Below are 23,570 nucleotides of genomic sequence, written 5' to 3'. Positions count from 1 at the left end.
TGGTCCTGTCCTGCATCAGTTTCCTACTGGGACCAGGTAGCTAATATTATTAATACTACATGGGGTCCAAGATATTTCCTCTCCCCCTGTCTAGCCCTGCTACATTTTTTGAATAATATAAACAATCCAAACAAATTAATAGGAAGTTCCCCCAAATTGCTAGATACATGGTTTATGCTAGCAAAAAAAAGATGCCCTATGCAGTAAAGAAAAACATGCAGGCAAATTTCTTCTTAAATGGAAACAGTTTATTATAAATTGCTGCTCAACAGGGGAAAAAAGGAAAATGGTAAAACCTTTTACAGATACAGCATGGTATATATTAGATGATTTCAAAAATAGCCTAGGTCCACTTCGTTTAACTTAAAGTGGAAAAGAAAAAGTTGAGGAGAACAATCAACGAGCCATGACTTCTGGCATAGATATAAATTCATTAGTTATTCATGATGGCTTTAACTAGAAATATAACATGTTAATCAGTTTTATTTACCTTCTTTACTTGTTTAGAGTTTGAAAAGTTTATAGTTTTGATTTTTATATTTGAATGGAAATATGCATCGTACACCAATTAAATATGTGAATAGAGTTGTTATAGGCCCACACTGTGCACGGGCACTCTTACCTCTTTACGTACAAGATTGGATTTATTTTGTGTGTTTGTCATGAAAAGTCAAATAAAAATGATGTTATAAAAAAAATAAGAGCTTGAAAGAGAAGTCATTATTATGGGGAACTTCAACCACCCTGAAATAAATTGGGGAGAAGAAACCTGCAGGTCCAGCAAAAGAAACAGTTTTTTGACAATAATGAAAGACAATTACCTTTCACTGGTTCAGGACCCAACAATAAGGGCGCACTACCAGGCCTAATATTATTCAATAGTCCGGACCGAATATCAAATATAATGTAATAGTCATCACAAAATAATAAGTTTTAATGTATCCTTTAAGAAGATGTATAATAGAAGGGCTACAATGACAGTAAACTTCAGGAAGGTGAATTTCCAAAGGCTAAGAGATGATTTTAGTGCCATAAACTGGGACAATGTTGTGATAAATAAAATTGCACAAAGCAAATTGGACACTTTTATAAGCATTCTGAAAAGGACCTGTGCACAATATATACCCTATGGGAATAAACGTGCTAGAAATAGGAGGAAACCACAATGGCTAAATAGAGCTGTAAGGGGCGCAATAAATGACAAAAAGAAAGCATTTAGAGAATTAAAGCAAGAGGGGAGAGACAAAGCATTAAATAATTATAGAAAAAATAAAAAAATTAATTGTGTAAAAATCAAAACAAGGCAGCAAAAACTGAGACGAGAGAGTCATTTCCATAGAAACTTCAGCTACATAAACAGTAAGAAACTGAACAATTACAGTTTTGTCCCCCTCAAAAATAGTCTGGGTGAAATGGTGAAGGAGGATGAGGGAAAGGTCAACCTGCTAAACGCCTTTTTCTCTATAGTACAGTACTCTACAAGAAAATCCCATGATAGCTGACATGATCAGGAAAGCCAGAAATTCTCCACAAAATGTCACCTGCTTAACCCACCAGGAAGTACGCGCTGCCTCAGAATCACTAAAGTAGATAAATCCTCGGGCCCGGATGGCATACACCCACGAGTACTGCAGTAATTACCGTATTTTTCAGACTATAAGATGCACCGGACCATAAGATGCACCTAGGTTTTAGGAAAATAAAAAAAAAATGTAAGCAAAAAATGTATTCATGATGCACTTTTAAGGGGGAGGGGGTCTTCAGCTGACACTGGCATAGGGGTAATATCCCCCAATTCTGTCAATATCCCCTATCCTGGTATATATGCCCCCCCCCCTTCCTTTTATACGTGGTCCCCATCCTCATTCCTGGTATGCCTGGCATCCCTCCATCCTGGTATGCATGGAACCCCTCCATCCTGGTATGCATGGCACCCTTCATCCCTATCCTGGTATGCATGGCACCTCTCATCCCTATCCTGATATGCATGGCACCCCTCATCCCTGTCCTGGTATGCATGGCCCCCTCATCCCTGTCCTGGTATGCATGGCTCCCCTCGTCCCTATCCTGGTATGCATGGCACCCCTAATCCCTATCCTGGTATGCATGGCACAGCAATCCTCATCCTGATATGCATGGCACAGCAATACTCATCCTGGTATGCATGGCACCTCTCATCCCTATCCTGATATGCATGGCACCCCTATTCCCTATCCTGGTATGCATGGCACCCCTAATCCCTATCCTGGTATGCATAGCACCCCTAATCCCTATCCTGGTATGCATGGCACCCCTCATCCTTATCCTGGTATGTATGGCCCCCTCAGCGTTACCCTGGTATGTATGGTCCCCTCATCCTTACCCTGGTATGTATGGCCCCCTCATCCTTATCCTAGTATGCATGGTCCCCCTAATCCCCATCAGGCTGCATATAAAAAAAATAAACACTCCTACTCACCTTTCTTCTCTCCTCCAGCGCTGCGTCCTGTCTGCCCGCACTGATCTCTCCATGTGAGTCGCACATAGCGTCACTGCCATGCGCGGCTCACATGGAGAGATCAGCTGCCGGAAGACACTGCTCCCCACGCCGGGACTGTGTGCACGGGGAGCAGTGCTCCTTAATAGCGGCACACAGTGTAGCCGCAGCGCGACTCCACCTGCTGCCTGGCTATCTCGTGTGCCCACTTATTAAAGGGCATGAATATTCACCCCCTCCCCACGCCCATGGGCGTGGAGAGAGGTTGAATATTCAAATATTCATGCCCTTTAACAGCGGGCACAGGCGATTCCGGCAGCAGCAGGAGCCGCAGTGCGGCTACACTGTGTTCTGCTTTTAAGGAGCATGAATATTCAGTGCTCCCCATGGGCGTGGGGAGCAGTGAATATTCATTTTCTTTAGCAGCGGGGACAGTGTAGGTTGCAGCGGGCGGCTGCTGCCTCCTGTGACCCGCTCCTCCACCGCAACCGCTCCCCCCCACAACCCACATATATATTCACCCCCCCAACATTTGGACTATAAGACGCACCCCCCATTTTCCTCCAAAATTTTGGAGGAAAAAAGTGCGTCTTATAGTCCGAAAAATACGGTAAGTACTGTGATAGACCATTATTTTTAATATTAATAGATTTCATAATAACAGGGTCTGTACCACAGGACTGATACATAGCAAATTTGGTGCCAATATTAAAAAAGGGGACAAATCTGAGCCTGGATTTATAGGCTGATAATCTTAACTTATTTTTTGTGGGACAAATTGTGCTTTTGAATGACACCATTGGTTTTTCACCGTATTGTGTACTGGAAAACGGGAAAAAAATTCCAAGTGCAATGAAATTGCAAAAAAGTGCAATTCCATTTTCCATGTTCACTAAATGCTAAAACTGACCTGCCATTATGATTCTCCAGGTCATTACGAATTTGTAGATACCAAATATGTATAGGTTATTTTTTATTTAAGTGGTGAAAAAAAATCCAAAGTTTGTTAGAAAAAAAATGGTGCCATTTTCCGAGACCCGTAGCGTCTCCATTTTTTGGGCTCTGCGGCTGGGTGAGGACTTATTTTTTGCACTCTAAGCTGATGTTTTTATTTAGACCATTTTGGTGTTGATCCGATGTTTTGATCGCCCTTTATTGCATTTTATTGCAATGTAGTGGCGACCAAAAAAAGTAATTCTGGAGTTTTGAATATTTTTTTCGTTACGCCGTTTACCGATCGGATTAATTATTTTTTTACATTGATAGATTGGGCGATTCTGAATGCGGCCGATACCAAATATGTGTATATGTGATTTTTTTTATTGTTTTATTTTGAATGGGGTGAAGGGGGTGATTTAAACTTTTATATATATATATATTTTTTTTTTATATTTTTAAAAACATTTTCTTTTTACTTTTTGCTTGCTACAATAGTCTCCATGGGTGACTAGAAGCTGCAATTGTCTGATTGCCTGTACCACACACAAGCGATCGCCAGATCGTCTGTGTGTAGCAGAAATGCTCACTTGTTATGAGCGCCGACTACTGGGTAGCGCTCATAGCAATCTGGCAATGAAAACCGCAGGGGTCTCCTGCAGACCCCAGGTTGTCATGCCAACCCATCGGCGACCCGCGATCATGTGACGGGGTCACCGATGGGCGGAGCCAGTGACGAGCTTCTGGGGAACGCGAGTTAAATGCCTTTGTCAGAGATTGACAGCGGCATTTAACTAGTTAACAGCTGCGGGTGGATCGCAATTCCACCCATGGATGTTAGGGGCACATGTCAGCCTCCTTAGAGATCTTCAAAGCCACCAATTTTGCAGCTTTACCAATTCACTCAGATTTTACAGGGGAATTCAATTTACAGCCCATTCTTTGCAAATTAAATGTTTCTTATTATGAATTTGCTTCTCTCTACCTTGGGAGATGCACTATAGCTGCCTTGTGCCTTATCTTGTAAGACCTGTGACACAGTGGCGTACCACCAATGGCAGCAGGCCACATGACTGCTATGGGGCCCGAATCGGGCCCCCAACATCCCTACATCTGGCCCCCCTCCGGCAACCCCCGCTCCGCTGGTGCTGCAGTTTGATTGCTGGCACTTCATACATGACGACGCGCCACGCTGTGTCAGACAGTGGAGCTGTCAGCTGCTGAGGTGATGAGAGAGACGCGCTGCAGAGACTGAAGCAGCGGGGAACGAAGAGCGGTAAGTATTAGTGATGAGCAAGCACTAAAATGCTTGGGTACTCGTTGTTCGAGTAGAGCAAACTGGAATGCTAGAGTGCTCGGTTTGAGTAACGAGCCCAATGTAAGTCTATGGGAAACTCAAGCATTTTTCAGGCTTCTCCCCCCGGCGGTCTGCAGAGGGCCTAAAAATTGCCCAAATCGATGGGAACAGTGCTCAAATGACATGGGAACAGCATGAGGAAGACCCCTGGAAACATTTCTGACTCCCAGGTCACTGCTGTCAACAATGTTGTCAGAAGTATTATGGCACTTTTACGGACTCACAATAAAACATGCAAACACGAAACACAAATGGATATTTCTCGGAAATATTAAAGAACATCCTTTCCAGTCTAATGACTTGTATATAAGGCAAAATAAATAACCAAAAACAAAAATGCTCCTCCACACCTTGGGCAATGTTCACATGTAGCGTTTTTGATGTGTTTTTGCACTTTTGCATTGCTTTCAACCAAGACAAATGCATTCACTGGGAAATGTCATTTTAACATTTTACAACCTTATCTGGCCATGTGGTGTGTGACACATCATCAGACACATGCATACAGTGCTGAAAAGACATGGAAACAGCATGGGGAAGACCACTGGAAACATCTCTGACTCCCAGGTCACTGCCTAAAAGTGTGCCCATCATAAGTGATCCTTGGCGCATGCAAAGATGCCTCCTGCCATATACCTGTCATTGCAGACTTGCAACAATCACCGTCCATCGTCCACGCAGCGTTCAGTTGTCCCTACCCCATTCCTTAGAATGCAAGCGCAAGTATGCAGCCAGCCACCCACAGGCTGCAGTATTATACTGCCAAATTTTTGACAGCTGCTTGCACTTAAAATGTGGCCTTTTAGGCTCGTGGAGGCGGAAGCTGTCCACAACCTCATGGTGGCGGCGGCCAGGTGTCCATACTCGGTCCCCAGGCCGCCACTATTTCTCCCGGTGTCGTTTCCGCCTTCCACAAGCACGGGTCTCACGAAATTACCCGTGCCCTCCCCAGTGCACTTAGGTGGGAAGTACCGCCTAACCACAAACACGTGGATAGATGAATGTGGCCAGAGACGGTACGGAGCCAGTCCACATTAAAAATGCAGCCATAAAGTGTCCGGGAACCTTCCCAAACACATTTGGTAGCCAAGGCTGCTTCTCGGCAGGGTTGGACAGGCCCACTAGAGAATCCTCGGGTGGGCCCTGGCTTCTCTATCAGGAGAGCTCATGATAGGCGCAAACTTTGCAGTTGCTATGGGGCTCTTGAACGGGGGAGAAAGGTGGGCCCTCAGAATCAAATCTTCTGGTGGGCTCAATACTTTTCAGTGACAGTTGCATTTCACCACAGCCATATTCTTTAGCTTGGTGAAAGGACTGGCATAGAGGAAAACTGTATCTACTCTGGGTGTCATTTCTCCCAGGAAGTCCTCTAATGCAGCTTCTTGCATAAGCAATGGCAGCCTGTCCAACATCAGCTCGCACTTCTCGGTGGTGCTTCGACACACAAACATCTTTCTTTGTGCCTTTAATTTCATGACTACAGAGTTGGGCAATGGTCTGATCTGCAATGCGGTTTGAGAAATGACATACATAAGCACATCCAATCCACATTAAAAAAAAGCAACCATAGAGTGTCCGGGAACCTTCCCACACACTTTTTTTAGCCAGGGCTGCTTCTCGGCAGAGTTGGACGGGCCCACCAGAGAATCCTCGGGTGGGCCCTGGCTTCTCCATCAGGAGAGTTCATGATAGCGCAAACATGATAGCGGGGAGAAAGTTGAGCCCTCAGAATCAAATCCTCTGGTGGGCCCAATGTTTTTCAGTTTGAAGCTGCTTCTCAGTAGGAGTTGTATTTCATCACAGCCATATTGTTTAGCTCAGTGAAAGGACTGGCATAGAGGGAAACCGTATCTACTCCGGCTGTCATTTATCCGTCACCATCAAGTTCCGACTATTGTCACACACAACTATGCCTGGCTGCATGTTCAGCGGTGAGACCCAAAGATCAGGCTGCTGTGTTACAGCTTTCGACAACTCTGCAGCGGTGGCGGTTTGTCACCTAAGCATTAAGCATGTTATCTTCAGCACAGCCTGTTGCCACTTGGCCAAGGCAGTGCTGCAGTGCTTTCAGCTTGTGACTGATGTGGTCATTTCGGAGATGGAGGCCTAACTGGAGGGGGAGGTGCAGGAGCTGAACAATCTGATTACATTGAGGTTACATTGACGAGTCTGGTTTTTATACTAAACAAAGATCCTACTCTGTTTTTATTTATTTATTTATTTACGTTATTTTTTAAGACAAATGCATTCACCGGGAAATGTCATTTTAACATTTTACAACCTTATCTGGCCATGTGGTGTGTGACACATCAGACACATCCTGTTTCATTTATCATGGAGGGACTCTGAAAGTCACAAAGCCTATTTTTATAGGGCCATCAGGCAGCCTTCACTATTCTTAAAGGGTCAGCAGTGGGTCCTCGCTATTGCTATAGAGCCATCAGCCGGCTATGCTTTGTTGTTCCCATTATTAACGAGTGGGTCTCCTATACTGTTATTGCATATGCAGTGCCTGCAAAGGCTGCCAAAAATTTGGATGCAACCCAATACCCCTTTGAAGAGACATAGAGGGGGCTCTCAGTAAAAAAAATGTTTCCATTATAAAGGAGCAGGTCTCCTATAGTGGTAATGCCCATGCTGTGACTGCAAGGGCTGCCAGAATTTGGGAAAAACCCCACTAACAATTTAAAGACACATAGAGCTGGGCCACAGTAATGACATGTTCCCATTAGAAAGGAGAGGGTATGCAATACAGTTAAAGGGTATGCAGTGAATGCAGCGGTTGCCAAAAATTTGGAGGAACTCTAATGCCCCTTGCAAGAGACGTAGAGGTCGGGGGGCCTCCTGAAAACAATGTTCTCATTATTAGGAAGTGAGTCTCCCATACTGTTTGCCTATGCAGTGAAGCAACGGCTGCCAAAAATTTGGAGGAACTCCAACGCCCCTTGCAAGAGACGTAGAGGTCGGAGGGCCTCCTTTAAGCAATGTTCCCATTGTTAGAAAGTGTGTCTCCCATACTGTTTGCCTATGCAGTGAAGCAACGGCTGCCAAAAATTTGGAGGAACTCCAATGCCCCTTGCAAGAGACGTAGAGATCAAAGGGCCTCCTGAAAACAATGTTCCCATTATTAGGAAGTGTGTCTCCCATACTGTTTGTCTATGCAGTGAAGCAACGGCTGCCAAAAATTTGGAGGAACTCCAATACCCCTTGCAAGAGACGTAGAGGTCGGAGGGCCTCCTGAAAACAAGTTTCCATTATTAGGAAGTGTGTCTCCCATACTGTTTGCCTATGCAGTGAAGCAACGGCTGCCAACAATTTGGAGGAACTTCAATGCCCCTTGCAAGAGACGTAGAGGTCGGAGGGCCTCCTGAAAACAATGTTCCCATTATTAGGAAGTGTGTCTCCCATACTGTTTGCCTATGCAGTGAAGCAATGGCTGCCAAAAATTTGGAGGAACTCCAATGCCCCTTGCAAGAGACGTAGAGGTCAGAGGGCCTCCTGCAAAAAATGCTCCCATTATTAGAAAGAGTTTCTCCCATACTGTTTGCCTATGCAGTGAAGCAACGGCTGCCAAAAATTTGGAGGAACTGCAATGTCCCTTGGAAGTGACGTAGATATGTTGATATGGTACATATGGTGGTGATATGGTGGTGGAGGATGAGGATGCGGAGAAGGAGGAGGACAAGAGCTAATAGACAAAATCAGGAAGCGTATACCCATGTCTGGGTGTTAAGACAGAGGTGCATGGGAATAGAGTTAGACCTCCCAAAAAAACACTGTATTTGAGTTTATGTTACGCTGCTATCATTCGTTGGTGTTGGGAAGTCTGCCCCTATCCAGCACTTGTTCATTTTTATAAGAGTCAGCCTGTCAGCATTTTCAGTTGACAGGCAAATGCGCCTATCGGTTATAATTCCACCGGTGGCACTAAAAGCCCGCTCTGACAAAACGATAGCGGCAGGGCAGGCCAGGACCTCCAAAGCGTAGAGAGCCAGTTCATGCCACGTGTCTAGCTTGGATACCCAATAATTATAAGGCACAGAGGAATCACTGAGGATATTGGTTCAGTCGGCAAGGTACTCCCTCACCATCTTCCGAAGCTTTGCACTCTTTGGGAGAGTACCCCACACCTCAGGGCCTGTGCGATGGGAGGGTCTGAGAAAACTGCCCCAGAACTTTGACAGTATTGCCCTGCCTCTGCTGGATTGCATTTGTGGCTCTCTCGTCTGTACTCCTTGGTTGTCCATCGAACTGTGACCTCTGCTGCCATTGTTTTTAGATGGGAATTTTTTTAATAATTTCGCAACAAGGGCCTTCTCGTACTGCACCATTTTATTAGGCCTGTTTTGCAAGGGAATAAGAGACAGAAAATTCTCCCTGTAGCATGGGTCTAGAAGTGTCACCAACAAGTAATGACTGTCACCCAAAATTTTGAGAATGCGAGGGTCACGGGAAAGGCAGCGTAACATAAACTCAACGATGTGTGCCAGACTGCAAAGACGCAAGACTTCCGTGTCCTCACCAAGAGGACGACTGACCATGCTCTCCTCCTCATCCTTCTCCTCTTCCTCCTCTTCCCTGTCCTCAGGCCACCCACGCTGAACAGACAGACAGTTGTGCTGGTAGTATCGTCTATAGCGCAGGAAACTAGCTCCTGTTCTTCCTCCTCCTCTTCCTCATTGTCACCCATTCCACGTTGGGATGAGATGAGGTTGGGCTGTGTGTAAGCACCCTGTATGGTTCCTTGCTCCATCTCATCGTGCTTCGCCTGCAATGCATCCTCTTTTATTGCAAGCAGAGAGCGTTTCAGAAGACAGAGAAGCGGGATGGTGACGCTTATTATGGCGTCATCGCCACTCACCATCTTGGTGGAGTCCTCAAAGTTTTGGAGGATGGTACATACAGTACAGACCAAAAGTTTGGACACACCTTCTCATTTAAAGATTTTTCTGTATTTTCATGACTATGAAAATTGTACATTCACACTGAAGACATCAAAACTATGAATTAACACATGTGGAATTATATACTTAGCAAAAAAGTGTGAAACAACTGAAAATATGTCTTATATTCTAGGTTCTTCAAAGTAGCCACCTTTAGCTTTGATGACTGCTTTGCACACTCTTGGCATTCTCTTGATGAGCTTCAAGAGGTAATCACTATTTTAAATAGCAGGCCTGTAATTTACTAATATTATTCTACACGGAGACCTAGTGTGAATAGCTTCACCGACACACTGCATCGGAATGAAAATGGAACAAATGTATGAGTTTTGAACAGTCTTTTAGGTGATATGTCTGACAGAGAACCACGGCTTTAAATTGTAGGCTTGTAATTTACTAATATTATTCTACACGGAGACCTAGTGTGAATAGCTTCACCGACACACTGCAACGGAATGAAAATGGAAGAAATGTATGATTTTTGAAGTCTTTTTGGTGATATGTCTGACAGAGAACCACGGCTTTAAATTGTAGGCCTGTAATTTACTAATATTATTCTACACGGAGACCTAGTGTGAATAGCTTCACCGACACACTGCAACAGAATGAAAAAGGAGGCCAATATTTTTCACGTTCAGTTCAAATTTCTTATTTTTATTGCTGAAATATGGAACAGATCTGGCTTTATTCTGCAGTGAGCAGAAAAACGGTGTACTCTGGATTGCTTTTTAAGCAAATAACCAGGATTAAGATAAAAAAAAAATTTGCCTTTCTATGTCTAGAAATATCTATAATTATTACAGCAGCAGCAGACAGAACGTTCAATGGACCCTCTTGTGCTATATCATACACTGCAGTCTGCCACATACACTGCCTGCCTGCCTAGCACTGATTATATGCAGCTGGATTAGTCCTCAGAAGGACTGTTAGTTAAGATGGATATATATATATATGTTGTGGAATACCTATACTAACAGGACATTCAATGGACCCTCTTGTGCTGTATCATGCACTGCAGTCTACAACATACACTGCCTGCCTGCCTAGCACGGATTATATGCAGCTAGATTAGTCCTCAGAAGGACTGTTAGTTCAGATGGATATAGATATATGTTGTGGAATACCTATACTAACTATAAACAAGCAAATCTCTCCCTGACACAGCAGCAACTCTCCCTACTGTGCCTGATTCTGGAGAATACTGTGACAAGCATGGCGGCGCCCAGTCTTATATACACCTGATGATGCTGTGCGGCTAGCCAATCACTGTAATGCCCACAACCAACATGGCTACGGCATTACAGTGTGTGGCAGGCAATCCCTGCATGTTCATTGACTCTCTGAAGAGCGCCAAACATTCAGGGAGGGGACCCGAGTTCCCGCCCGAGCAACCCGGAAATACTCGTCGAGCACAGTGATGCTCGGGCGAGTACCGAGCAGTGGCGAGCACGTACGCTCATCACTAGTAAGTTTTTTTTTTTTTTTTAAATCAGTGAGTTTTTAAATCAGAAAGTCTGCATTAAATACACTGTTTGGAAATGCCACTCAGTTTCTCTGTATTCTCATATTAAATCAAAGACAGCACTAAAGGAGAACCTAAAATATAACTTTCAATGTAACGTATAAAACCAAGAGTTATTATCAAAACAGCCACGCATACCCATTAGCATGGACAACAATATTAAAACCAATTGACCAAAGGTCATACATCAAATATACAGATTATCTATGAATGCTAAATGACAGTGGTCACCTTATTAAACGGACCAAAATAGAAAATTAGAACAAACTCACCCAAATTCTTCAATATTGGTCAGGGGCGAGTAATGGACCAGACATTCAGTAGTAACCTTCTTCAAGCCAGTAGGGTCAATGTCAGGTGGAGCAGGAGGAGAGATCCTATTAGGCCATGTATAGGCTATTCTATCCCTCAACCCCAATGCTCCCGCCCTAACAAGGGCAGTCCACAGCTAGCCATTATATGAGGAGGCCCTACAATATCAAAGCGTGCGTCTTCCGACACGTTTCCCCTTTAGGTTTATCAGGGGAGCTAAAGTGCACGTTGTATAGTATTTCACAGATTACCCCAGCTTCCTAGCGTTGATACATAGATAGCAATGGCTTATACAGGACGTTAACCGTATGGGCCATATATACCTTAAGCTCCTGTCCATGTGCTTAATTCATCCGGAACAGCACTGCATACCAGCCGCGTGCAGTCCTATGCGTGGAACGCAGGCCATCCAGATGTGTTTGCATGGAACGCATATGACTACTTCCGGTTCCGGGAGCCTCATTGCATCTCCCCCTTACCCAATACCTAGCGTATCATTTCCGGTCTACGAACCACTAGTAAAAAAGACTTGCCTCCACCAATCAGTGATCTATCACTGACAAAATTGTGTCCCTTGTAAGAAAGGTCCTGTCAGCCTTCATAAAGAGGTAAGCAGAGACACTGAAGGGGAAGTGCAATATCAGATAAACTAAGCTTCTAGCCTCCCATGGAGACTATTCAAGCAAGTGAAAAGTTAAAAAAAATGTTTTAAAAATATAAAAAATATATAACAATTTAAATCACCCCTCTTTCGATCCATTCAAAATAAAACAATAAAAAAAAAGCAAATATACACATATTCAGTATCGGCGCATTCAGAATCACCCGATCTATCAATATATAACGATAGTTAATCGGATCAGTAAATTGCGTAACGAGAAAAAAAAAAATAAAAACGCCAGAATTATGTTTTTTTGGTCGCCAGAACATTGCAATAAAATGCAATAACGGGCGATCAAAACATTGTATCTACTCCAAAATGTTATCAATAAAAACGTCAGCTCGGTGCGCAAAAAGAAAGCCCTCAATCGGCCCCAGATCCCAAAAAATGGAGACGCTACGGGTCTCGGAAAATTACAACTTTTTTTTTTTACAAAATTTGGATTTTTTTCACCACTTAAATAAAAAAGAACCTATCTGCTTGCTATCTACGAACTCGTAATGACCTGGAGAATCATATTGGAAGGTCAGTTTTACCATATAGTGAACGTGGTAAAATAACAAAGAAAACAACTGTGGAATTGCACTTTTTTGTAATTTCACCGCATTAGGATTTTTTTTCCCGGTTTTGAGTACACGATATGGTAAAACCAATGGTTTCGTTCAAAAGTACAACCTGTCCAGAAAAAATAAGCCCTCACATAGCCATATTGACAGAAAAATAAAAAAGTTATGGCTCTGGGAAGAAGAGAAAAAAACAAAAGTGCAAAAACGGAAAATGGCCCCTGGTGTGAAGGGGTTAAAAAAAAGTGAACAGTAATTTAAAAAACCTAAAATGCTAGGTTGCAAACAACAGCAGTATGGCCATAGATTTTATAATATTTAAATTAGACAATTAAAACAGGTAAACAGCAATCTACAAGGGATAGGTGAGGATACAGTAGGTGAGGGTATAGCTGGTAGTGCAGCGGTATGGTGGAGCCAGGGTTACTGCAGGTTGTACACAGCTTGTCAGAAGAGGTGGGTCTTCAGTTTCATTTTGAAGGTTTCAAAAGTAGGCAAGAATCTGATATGTTGGGGTAGAGAGTTCCAGAGTAGGGGGGGTACACGGGAGAAATCTTGTATGCGATTGTGGGAAGAGGAGATAAGAGGTGAGTAGAGAAGGAGATCTTGTGAGGATCAGAGGTTGCGTGCAGGTAAGTACAGGGAGACTAGATCACAGATGTATGGAGGAGACAGGTTGAGGATGGCTTTTCTTACCAAGGTTACAGTTTTGAACTGGAGTTTCTGGGCAATGGGGAGCCATTGAAGAGATTAACAGACAGGAGAGGCCGAGGAATAGCGGGGGGTACAGGTGAATTAGTCGGGGAGCGGAGTTTAGGATAGATTGGAGGGGTGCTGTGCTGCTGAGTCACTTTTCACTGCCAGGCCGTGAGATGGGATAATTAAGGAGTCCGAAGTCAAAGCCAGGATGGTACGTCATAAACAGAGGGAAGAGGCAAAGGCGTAGTCAGGTAACGTACCATTGGTCAGAATTCCAGGAGGACAGCAGATCAGAGCAGAAGGGGTTAAACAGACGGATGGTCAGAACAAGGTCCAAGGTCAGGCAGCAGAAGATCAATAAAAAGAACACAAGGCACAGAGAACCAGCCACACACACAAGCTGAATGTATGTCTGGCAGAGATCTGGGACAAACAGCTCAGTTAAGTAGCCAGGCATTCACCTGGAATAATGAGCACCTGAAGTTAGCCAGTGCTTCCCAGTCTCAGATTGGACAACCGAGCTGTCAATCACCACACTGAACTATTGCACGCCCTTCTACCAGATTGGACAGTCGAGCTGTCAATCACAGTACTGACAGCTCCAGCACGCCCCTGTACAAGATTGGACGGCTGAGCTGTCAGCAACTGCGTCCCAGACACAGTGAGGGGTGGAAATGTGAGAGTACCCCCTCTTCTAAGGGTAGCCATTGGACCCCCAGGCTTCCCAAGATACTTTAGATGGAAGGCCCTGACTAAACAATCAGCCTTCACATCTCTAGCAGGGACCCATGGTCTCTCCTCTGTTCCGTATCCCCTTCAGTGGATGAGGTACTGGAGGGAATTACGGACCCAACAAGAATCCACCACTCTCTGAACCTCATACTCCAAGCCACCGTCGACTGACACTGGAGGAGGCGGGGATGATGGAGACAATACCGAAGGGACAAATTCCTTTAATAGGGATTTATGGAAGACGTTAGGGATGCGAAGGGATGGAGGAAGCTTTAATCTGAATGCAACTGGATTGACCACCTCAAGGATCTCATAAGGACCAATAAACTTTGGACCCAACTTTGCCGACGGCGCTTTAAGTTTAATGTTCCTGGATGACAGCCAAACCTTATCCCTAATCTTAAAAACAGGACCCACTGAATGTCTTCTATCGGCCTTCAGTTGTTGGTGAGTCTGAGCAGTCCCAATATTCTTTTGAACCTCCTTCCAAACATCCCCAAGTCTTTGTACGGCGACCTCCACCCCAGGACATTCAGAACTAGTTCTAGAAAATTCACCAAAATGGGGATGAAAACCATAATTATAGAAAAACGGAGAGGTTCCAGTAGACTGATTAACTCGACTGTTAAAGGCAAACTCAGTGAGAGGTAAAAACGAAGACCAGTCTGCTTACCAGGGTGGTAAGCAGATGAAAATGACAATTACATCCCAAGCTTATTAGAAAAAGCTCTCCAGAATTTAGAGACAAATTGTACTCCCCTACCGGACACAATGTTAAGAGGGCTAGCATGTAACCTTACAATATGGGAAATAAACAACCTGGAGAGTGTCTCTGCATTAGGTAATCCTGACAAGGCAACAAAATGAGCTTGTTTGCTGAATGGGTCCACTACCACCCAGATAGCAGTTTTCCCATCAGACAAAGGCAAATCCGTGATGAAATCCATGGACAAATGAGTCCATGGTCTTTTTGGAATTGGCAATGGAGCCAATTCCCCGGCCGGCCGGCTATGACTGACTTTAGTGCATGCGCAGACCTCACAAGCAGATACAAAATCTTTGATATCATTATGCATGGACAGCCACCAAAAAAGTCTGGCAATGGCTTTCCGTGTAGCAATAACCCCAGGATGACCACTCAAAACAGAATCATGAAATTTCTGTAACACATGTAATCTTTGATACACAGGCACATATAATTTAGACCCTGGAGTAGCATTAGGAGCCAATGACTGGGCATTACGGATCTGTTCCTCCAATTTTGAGGTTACCATAGAAACCACAATACCCTGAGGAATAATGGAGGATGGAGGTTCTGGAGGAGAAACTGGATCGAGACTACGAGATAATGCGTCAGCTTTCACATTCTTAGACCCCGGTCTGAATGTAATGGAAAAATTAAACCTTGAGAAAAACAAGGACCATCTGGCCTGTCTGGGAGTTAACCTTTTAGCTGACTCAATATAGGCTAGATTCTTGTGATCAGTGACCACAGTAACTGGATGAACTGCTCCCTTCAAATAATGCCTCCATTCCTCAAAGGCTAATTTTACAGCAAGTAAACTCACGATTCCCAACATCATAATTTCTTTCCACCGGCAAAAATTTCTTAAACAAAAAAGCACATGGACGCAAGTTAGTCAGAGTTTTGGGCCCCTGCCACAAAACCACTCCTACTCCGACCTCCGAAGCATCCACCTCTACCATGAATAGCTCTTGGAGATCAGGTTGGATCAGAATGGGGGCAGACATGAAACACTCTTTTTTAATTTTTCAAAAGCCCGGATAGCACCCGGTGACCATACCTTGAGATTAGCCCCCTTACGTGTCAGGTCAGTAAGAGGTTCAGCAATCTGAGAGAAACCCTTGATAAATTTCCTATAATAGTTGGCGAATCCCAGAAATCATTTCAAAGCCTTAAGATCACGAAGCTGAACCCAGTCAATTATGGCCTGTACCTTCCCAGGGTCCATCTTGAACCCTTCTGCTGACGACATGAACCCCAAGAATGAAATTTCCTGAACAGAAAAAACGCATTTCTCTAATTTAACAAACAAGGAGTTCTCCCTTAACCTTTGTAACACCTTTACCTTTATATATAAAATTTTTTTGTATTATTACAGCAGTAATATGGGATCACATCTGATGACCACGGTTTAAGTCAGTTGCCTAATAGTATGGTATTTGTCAGCGACCAAGTGTCAATAGTTTGGAACAACATACACCTGGCAGACTTTAAATGGAGTGTAATATCTGGCACACTCCTAAAAATTTCTGTATTATTACGGCAGTAATATGGGGTCACGTCTGAAGACCACGGTTTCAGTCAGTCGACTAATAGTATGGTATTTGTCAGCGACAAGTGTCAGTACATTGGAACAACATACACCTGGCAGACTTTAAATGGAGTGTAATATCTGACACACTCCCAAAAACTTCTGTATTTTTAAAGCAGTAATATGGGATCACATCTGGTGACCACGGTTTCAGTCAGTCGCCTAATAGTATGGTATGGTATGATAGCGACCAAGGGTGAATAGGTTCTATAAAACAGAGCTGACTGACTTTAAATGGAGAGTAATATTTGGCGTGCTCCACAAAATGTCTATATTATTACCGCAACAATATCACGTGTGATCATGGAAAAGTTTCTCTGCTTCCACAATACAGTATTGCAAATATAATCAAAAAAATCTGGCTGTATTCTGCTAACAAGCAAATAGAGCAGTAAAATGGAGTACTGTATTGCCTTTTAAGCAAATAATCAGGATTAAGAACAAAAAAAAATGAGTCCTGATATCTAGTCCAATGGATATCTGTAACAGGCAGTAGCAGACAGAACATGCAATGGACCCTATTGTGCTGTATACACTGCCATAAACCCTGCCTGCCTAACTCCTGCTATCACCAGTAATATATGCAGCTGGATTAGTCCTCAGTGCAGCTGTATTAGTCCTCAGAAGGACTGTTCGTTCAGATGGATATATAGCTTGCTGTGGAATACCTATACCTAACTAATAAACCGCCAATTCTCTCCCTAGCTCAGCAGCATCTATCCCTGCTCTGTCTGTTTCCTGGGTAGACTGTCATGATCATAAGGCCACCAGGTCTTATATAGACCTGATGACACTATGCGGCCAGCCAATCACTGCAATGCCACAACCAACATGGCTTCGGCATTACAGTGAGTGGCAAGCAATCCCTGCATGTTAATTGACTGTTTAAAGAGCGACAAATATGCAGGGTGGGGACTCGAGCTCCCGCCTGAACAACCCGGAAATACTTGAAGAGCGCCTAGCATGTCGAGCACTGAGATGCTTAGGGGAGTGCCGAGCAGTGACGAGCACGCTTGCTCATCGCTAGATGCTACAACAGTTCACTTTATATCTTTTGAATCTTGCATTTTTTTTTTCATTGACTGAGACTATCACTAACATTTTCAATTTAGGTTATCAGCACGGAAGAAGTACATTGCAAATGAATTTGGCCTTTTTTTTAGCCCTATTCTGTGTGCTCTGAGCTTTCCTATCCTTAACACAGTACAAGTATAAAATGGCATCCTTGGTCAGCTTCTATGTTTTTTACTGCCTGTGATAGCTCCACTGATTGCCACCTTTCCAGCCTCTCACCATCACCCATCCAGTCCTCAGCACATATTCTTATCTCTGCCACGAGCTCTGAATATCCGGCCAGGCCTCTTCATGGTAGGCTAGCACTTCCCGCTCTGATGAGACCCAAGAACGTCCTGCGCAAGCATGCTTAAGGTCACAATGTCATGACGTGTGCCATGACCTTATGTAATGCACAGAAACGTCTCAGACCTCATTAGAGTCAGAAGACCTGGCCTAACATGAAGAGACATGATTTCAGTGTGAGCAGCCATGAAAAATGTTACTCTCATAGGTGGCGCACGTGGTTCGTGGACCCACTGTGCCACGAGCCAGACTTACCCTGGAGGAGTGTGACTAAGCAGCTACCTTGGTGTTCACTCAAGCCTCTAGTGGTGAGGTCAGGCTTGTGTGGCAGGTAGCTGCCAGGTGCTACTCCAGGGTGGCGTCCGGCAGTAGCTGCTGGCCCCTAAAGGCGGAGACATTACTTCAGATTCTCAACAGGGCAGGACGGCCACTGGGACCGGTTCAGACTGTGCAGACAGGATAGCCAATGGGACATGTTCAGGCTGTGCAGACAGGACAGCCACTGGGACAGGTTCAGGCTGTGTAGACAGGATGGCTACTGGGACAGCTTCAGATTGTGCAGACAGGACGGCGGCTGGAACAGGTTCAGGCTGTGCACACACTACGGCCACTTAGGTTCAGGCTTCAGGCCTTGGGTATTCAGCCCTCAGGGTGGCAAACAGGTACCGCAGATGCAGCTTCAGCATACGGGCTCTGCCGAAGTGGCCACAGTAACTAGGACAACTATACTGGACTAAAGAGACAGGACACGGAATATGGGAAACTATAACATACTAAGGATGTGGGACCTGGCAACATACAGTTGCACACCAAATCACCTAACATAACTATAGGGGTTGCTCAGGCATCTCCCTATTGGGAAGGGTGCAAAAGGCAATACAAGATGCTTCCCAGCTATTGGCTGGGAGACACCTTGCAGGTGAACGCTTTTAACTAGATGCCTCCCAGCTGTTAGCTGGGAGCGTTTAGCAAATGCTCGTGTGGCGCCCCTGCGGGTTCAGTCGCCAGAGAGGTACTGCATCTCACCCAGAGGTGTGGTATCCCACTCTCAGGCAAGGAGGGAGTATTGCCCGGGACCCACCCACCTGCATCCAACTCTACACCATTCCAGACCAGCAGGCGGGGCAAGATGCACTGGCTTATGCTGAGCCCTGTCCCTGGTTCTAAGTGGGGGGGAACCGAGTGAGGGGGAACCATGTAGTGGGTGTAGGTGGAAGAAGAACAGGGGAGCACTTAAGTAGGAGTATATAAAGAGGGAACCATCTGTGAGGCAGTGACCGGGATCGTATACGAGGGACGTTATATATCCCCCAGAATGTGTGCAGAAACCTATTAAATCCATTGGAGTGCATTGCAGTCACAGACACAGCTGCGGCTGCAATGCAGGAATGAAGGTGAGCAATGACCTGGTCAGACTACCTGGCTAAGGCAGATTAAGTAAAACCCGGCAGGGCCTTCATTTCTTGGAGGAGGTCACAGGAGGCAGTGGGGCGGCCTCCTCCCTCCAACCCGGGTTTTCCAGTGGCTCTTGCCACAGGTCCTTTAAAATCCCTGCAATAAGGATTAGTGGTGTGCTATGTTGGAACCTGCTAGGAGGATAGCAGGAAAGCTCAGCAGGATTGAGGGTTGCTGAACCCACGCCTGGGAAGACTCTGCACCTGTCAGGCTCTGAGCAGCCCGGCGCGGCCGTTGCCCCTGTTAACCGTTGTTTATGGACTCACGTTAACCCGGCTGCGAACCGGAGGACTTTCTGTTTACCCGTGAGTTGCTGAATTAAAGCTGTTTATGTTGGACTTGTTTGGGTCACTGCCTCAATTACTGCAAGGTGTGAACACCGCCGCCCTACACATCTTATAGGAAATCAGACAGTCTGAGGAGAAGCAGTGGGAGCAGGAGCTCTGTAGGAGCTCTGCTCAGAGGAGAGGGCCTAGATTGAGAGGCCCAGGAGGACAGGCTGGAAGAGGACGGGAGCAGAGGAAAGGCTCCAGAAGTGAGGGGATCCCAGGGGCTCGGCGAGTGTGGAAGCCACCCGTGTGCCCGAATCTACAGGAACATGGAGGGATCAGGCCGCAAAGGGGACCGGTCCCTAACTAGTGGAGAGCTACAAGGCTCAGCTAGAAACCGGAGGCTACTGTACTTTCAGGGTGCAGCTTGTTACGCTCGCGCCCGTACTGACTGGCGTGAGCGTGATTAGTGATCCCACTGTACCATGAGGAGTGCCTGGAGGGGCCTAACTAAGTATCTACCCGATCCGAACAAGGTCGCACGGCGGCTAACAACTCCGTGAACCAAGGAGGAACCGAGCAGAGGGACCAGGTGCTACTCCAGGTCAGACCCTGGTCACAGCTGTTGACCCACACCTGGGAATACAGGAACAGGCAGGTTAGGCTGGCACACAGACAGGTGGGTATTGGCAGGCACGGCTGGAGTGCAGACAGGAGGATACTGGCAAGCATGGCTGGTATGCAGACAGGAGGGTACTGGCAAGCACGGCTGGAGTGCAGACAGGGAGGCACTAGTAGGTTGGAGCGCAGGCTGGATAGGGTCCAGTACAGACTGGGATTCAGGAACAGAACCGCAGACGCGGTAGACAAGCAGAGCAGAGAGGAACCGTCGGAGCGGTGAGCAAGGCAGAGCAGAGTGGAACCGCCGGAGCGGTGAGCAAGGCAGAGCAGAGCGGAACCGCCGGAGCGGTGAGCAAGGCAGAGAAGAGCGGAACCGCCGGAGCGGTGAGCAAGGCAGAGCAGAGCGGAACCGCCAGAGCGGTGAGCAAGGCAGAGTAGGAAGGAACCGCCGGAGCGGTGAGCAAGGCAGAGCAGAGCGGAACCGCCAGAGCGGTGAGCAAGGCAGAGTAGGAAGGAACCGCCGGAGCGGTGAGCAAGGCAGAGCAGGAAGGAACCGCCGGAGCGGTGAGCAGGGCAGAGCAGGAAGGAACCGCCAGAGTGGTGAGCAGGGCAGAGCAGAGAGGAACCGCCGGAGCGGTGAACAGGGCAGAGCAGGAAGGAACCGCCGGAGCGGTGAGCAAGGCAGAGCAGAGCGGAACCGCCACCAGAGCAGTGAGCAAGGCAGTGCAGGAAGGAACCGCCGGAGCGGTGAGCAAGGCAGAGCAGAGAGGACAGGGCTCTGTTCACACTGGACAGACTGGAAGGGACAAGCAGAACCAGATACACACAAGGTACTTGCGATGAAGTAGCGATTGGACTCTAAACTCACAACAGAAGTACAGAGACAACGAGTGGGAGTTAGGTGCAGGTTCAGAGACTGCAGGAAAAGGGAAGGTACGGACACAGAGACAAACAGGCTAGGAGAGTGTTCAGACAGGAACTGACACTGCAACAAAATACAGGAGCGAGTCTGGGTATATGTCCCCCAGAATGGCGGAAACAGGCTAGAAGACACAGATAACAGGTCTGGGAATACAGCCCCCAGAGTGGCGGAAACAGACTAGAAGTCACAGATAACAGATCTGGGAATGCAGCCCCCGGAGAGGCGGAAACAGACTAGAAGTCACAGGTAACAGGTCTGGGAATGCAGCCCCCAGAGAGGCAGAAACAGACTAGAAGTCAGAGGTAACAGGACAGGACCTGGCAATACAGTTGCAAAGACAAACTGAGTGAAGGTGTTGCCCAGGCACCTCCTACTGGGTGGAGGGGGTTTAAATATCCAGTGACTCACAGCAATAGGCTGGAGATGCATTAGGGGTGCGCCCACAGCAGCTATAAGAATCAGGAAGTAACCGGGCCGCCGCCCTAACCAGTCAGTCAAGGGACATGCACACAGCATGAACTGGAGCAGGAATAGCAGACTGGACAGACAGGTAAGATTGCGGTCTTGCATAGTGGGAGGTGATGCACTATGCAAGCACGCCGCCAGGGATGTTACACAGCTGCTCACAACCGCAGCTAAATCGTTAAAAAGGTAGTCGCATAGGATTCAGGGGACTGCACGTTGCCCGCCAAAATCCGAGGTTACTGGCTTGGGACACTGGTTGCGAGGTGCAAGGCAGGAGGGTGAGAGCCAGCGCAGGAAGATGACCGAGGAAGGCACACAGAATGGGATCCCGTTATGTACTCCTGAAACACTTGGGAGTTTGCTGAACCCCTGCCTTGGTAAACATAGGACGGCATGGGAGGTTACCCTGGTACTGGGATCCTGGAGTCTGACAACTATGAGTAAATCTGAAGACTGCACCCCACTGTGTCCTAGAATTATTATCTGTGCCATCACCTGCACCACATCGCACAGCAACATCTACCTCATTAAATCATCCCTGCATCGCCCTGGAGCTTAGCTCTGCCTGTGGAGAGCTGAACAAACTCTTCTGCGTCACCACCAGCTCCAGAGGATTTGCACCGCAGCGTCGACCCCATATAGCCGCATACCACAGGTGGCATCACAAACAATATATATAAAACTTTATTCCCCTTTCACAAATCCCCTTTAATTGACCGCCCTGGGTCACGGACAGGGTCACTGTGACATCCCCAGCATCGACCGGCCCAGCTACAGAGTACCCTACCGCCCAGGGGGCGTGTCATATTTGGCATCACGAACAGGATATGAACCAACTTGTTATAACAGGGTATTGTGCGCCTAGAGACTGTGTTGTATACTGAATGTGGCGCCCGCCCCAGAAGAACGGGCGCCATTATGTGCGTGGTAAAAGACAACAAGGAGCCTCCCATCGTGGGCCGGGTCCCAGAATGGCGCCAAAAGCGCAGCCCGCCCCATGCGCCTGTGGCCATATACCTAGACCTGTTCATCAGTCTGGGGAAGCCGCCGCCAGGTGTGGCCGACAGCAAGCTGCCATGGGACCGCCCCAGAAAGGGGACAGGAGATGAGAAACCTTGGAGACAGGGCGGGGTCTCCAGCAGAGCAGAGAGACCGCACCTGGCAGGCACGATGGAGGGAGACCAGCCTCAAACTCTGGCCCGTGGCCTGCCGCCTGGAGCAGTATCCCTCAACCTGGAGGGAGTCATAGCTAAACTGTCCCTGGAGGATACAGGATTACTCCGTGTTGAAGTACAAAAGCTGGGCCGGCGGATGGAGGAGGCCCAGCAAGCTGCCATCGCCATCTGGAGAAGCGAGTTGCTGGAGAAGTTGGTGACCCGGCAGCAGTTAGCGCTGAGTTCCACCAGCAGCGCCCCAGCCCCGGCGGAGTCCCTCCTGGAACAGGAGGTGACGGATAGTGCTGGAGCGACCGCAGAAACAGGTAGGAGCGGCATCCCTGTCCCGGGCGCCGATGGCGCTGATCTACTCCTGGTCCCCCTACAGGAATCTCCTTCTACGGGCGCTTCCAACACTGACCTGCTCCTGGGCCCCCTGCATGAGCCACCTGCCCCCACACCCGAATGGGTGTACGGACGTGCGGACTGGGATTGGTCCGCGAAGATTGAGGACCAGAGCCTCCCTTTGCTGCCCGCTCCCACACCCCTGGTTGCCCATAGAGATGAAGGAGAGCAATATAGATGGGATAACCCGGCGGGTGACTTGATGGAATTTCCCAGGGAGACCCAAAAGGAGGCCACGCGCAGAGAGGAACACTGCCAGCGGGAACTCCTCCAGCTAGAGACGGAGCGGCGGACCCAGCGGGTGCGCTGGGAGAGGATGGAGGCCCGCAATATGGAGGAGAAAACCCGGGCCCGCAAAGCAAAGTTGGCCACACCCAGTCCAC

General features: G+C 46.9%; 1 protein-coding gene across 1 annotated transcript in view; it reads left to right on the top strand.

Moving 5' to 3' along the window:
• Nucleotides 1-23,570, top strand: part of LOC141166626 (excitatory amino acid transporter 5-like) — a 926,734-nt gene that overhangs the window by 890,785 nt on the left and 12,379 nt on the right. Inside the window, exons 11-12 of the mRNA XM_073653531.1 lie at nucleotides 13,657-13,680; nucleotides 18,675-18,697. Of these exons, the coding sequence (XP_073509632.1) occupies nucleotides 13,657-13,680; nucleotides 18,675-18,697 (47 nt within the window). The remainder of the gene's footprint in view (nucleotides 1-13,656; nucleotides 13,681-18,674; nucleotides 18,698-23,570) is intronic.

Source organism: Phyllobates terribilis, unplaced genomic scaffold (assembly GCF_046119375.1).
Source record: "Phyllobates terribilis strain yellow unplaced genomic scaffold, ASM4611937v1 Scaffold_1__5_contigs__length_1240528914, whole genome shotgun sequence".
Classification (NCBI taxonomy): domain Eukaryota; kingdom Metazoa; phylum Chordata; class Amphibia; order Anura; family Dendrobatidae; genus Phyllobates; species Phyllobates terribilis.
The sequence above is the reverse complement of the archived record's forward strand: the minus strand, read 5'-3'. Positions and strand labels throughout refer to the sequence as shown.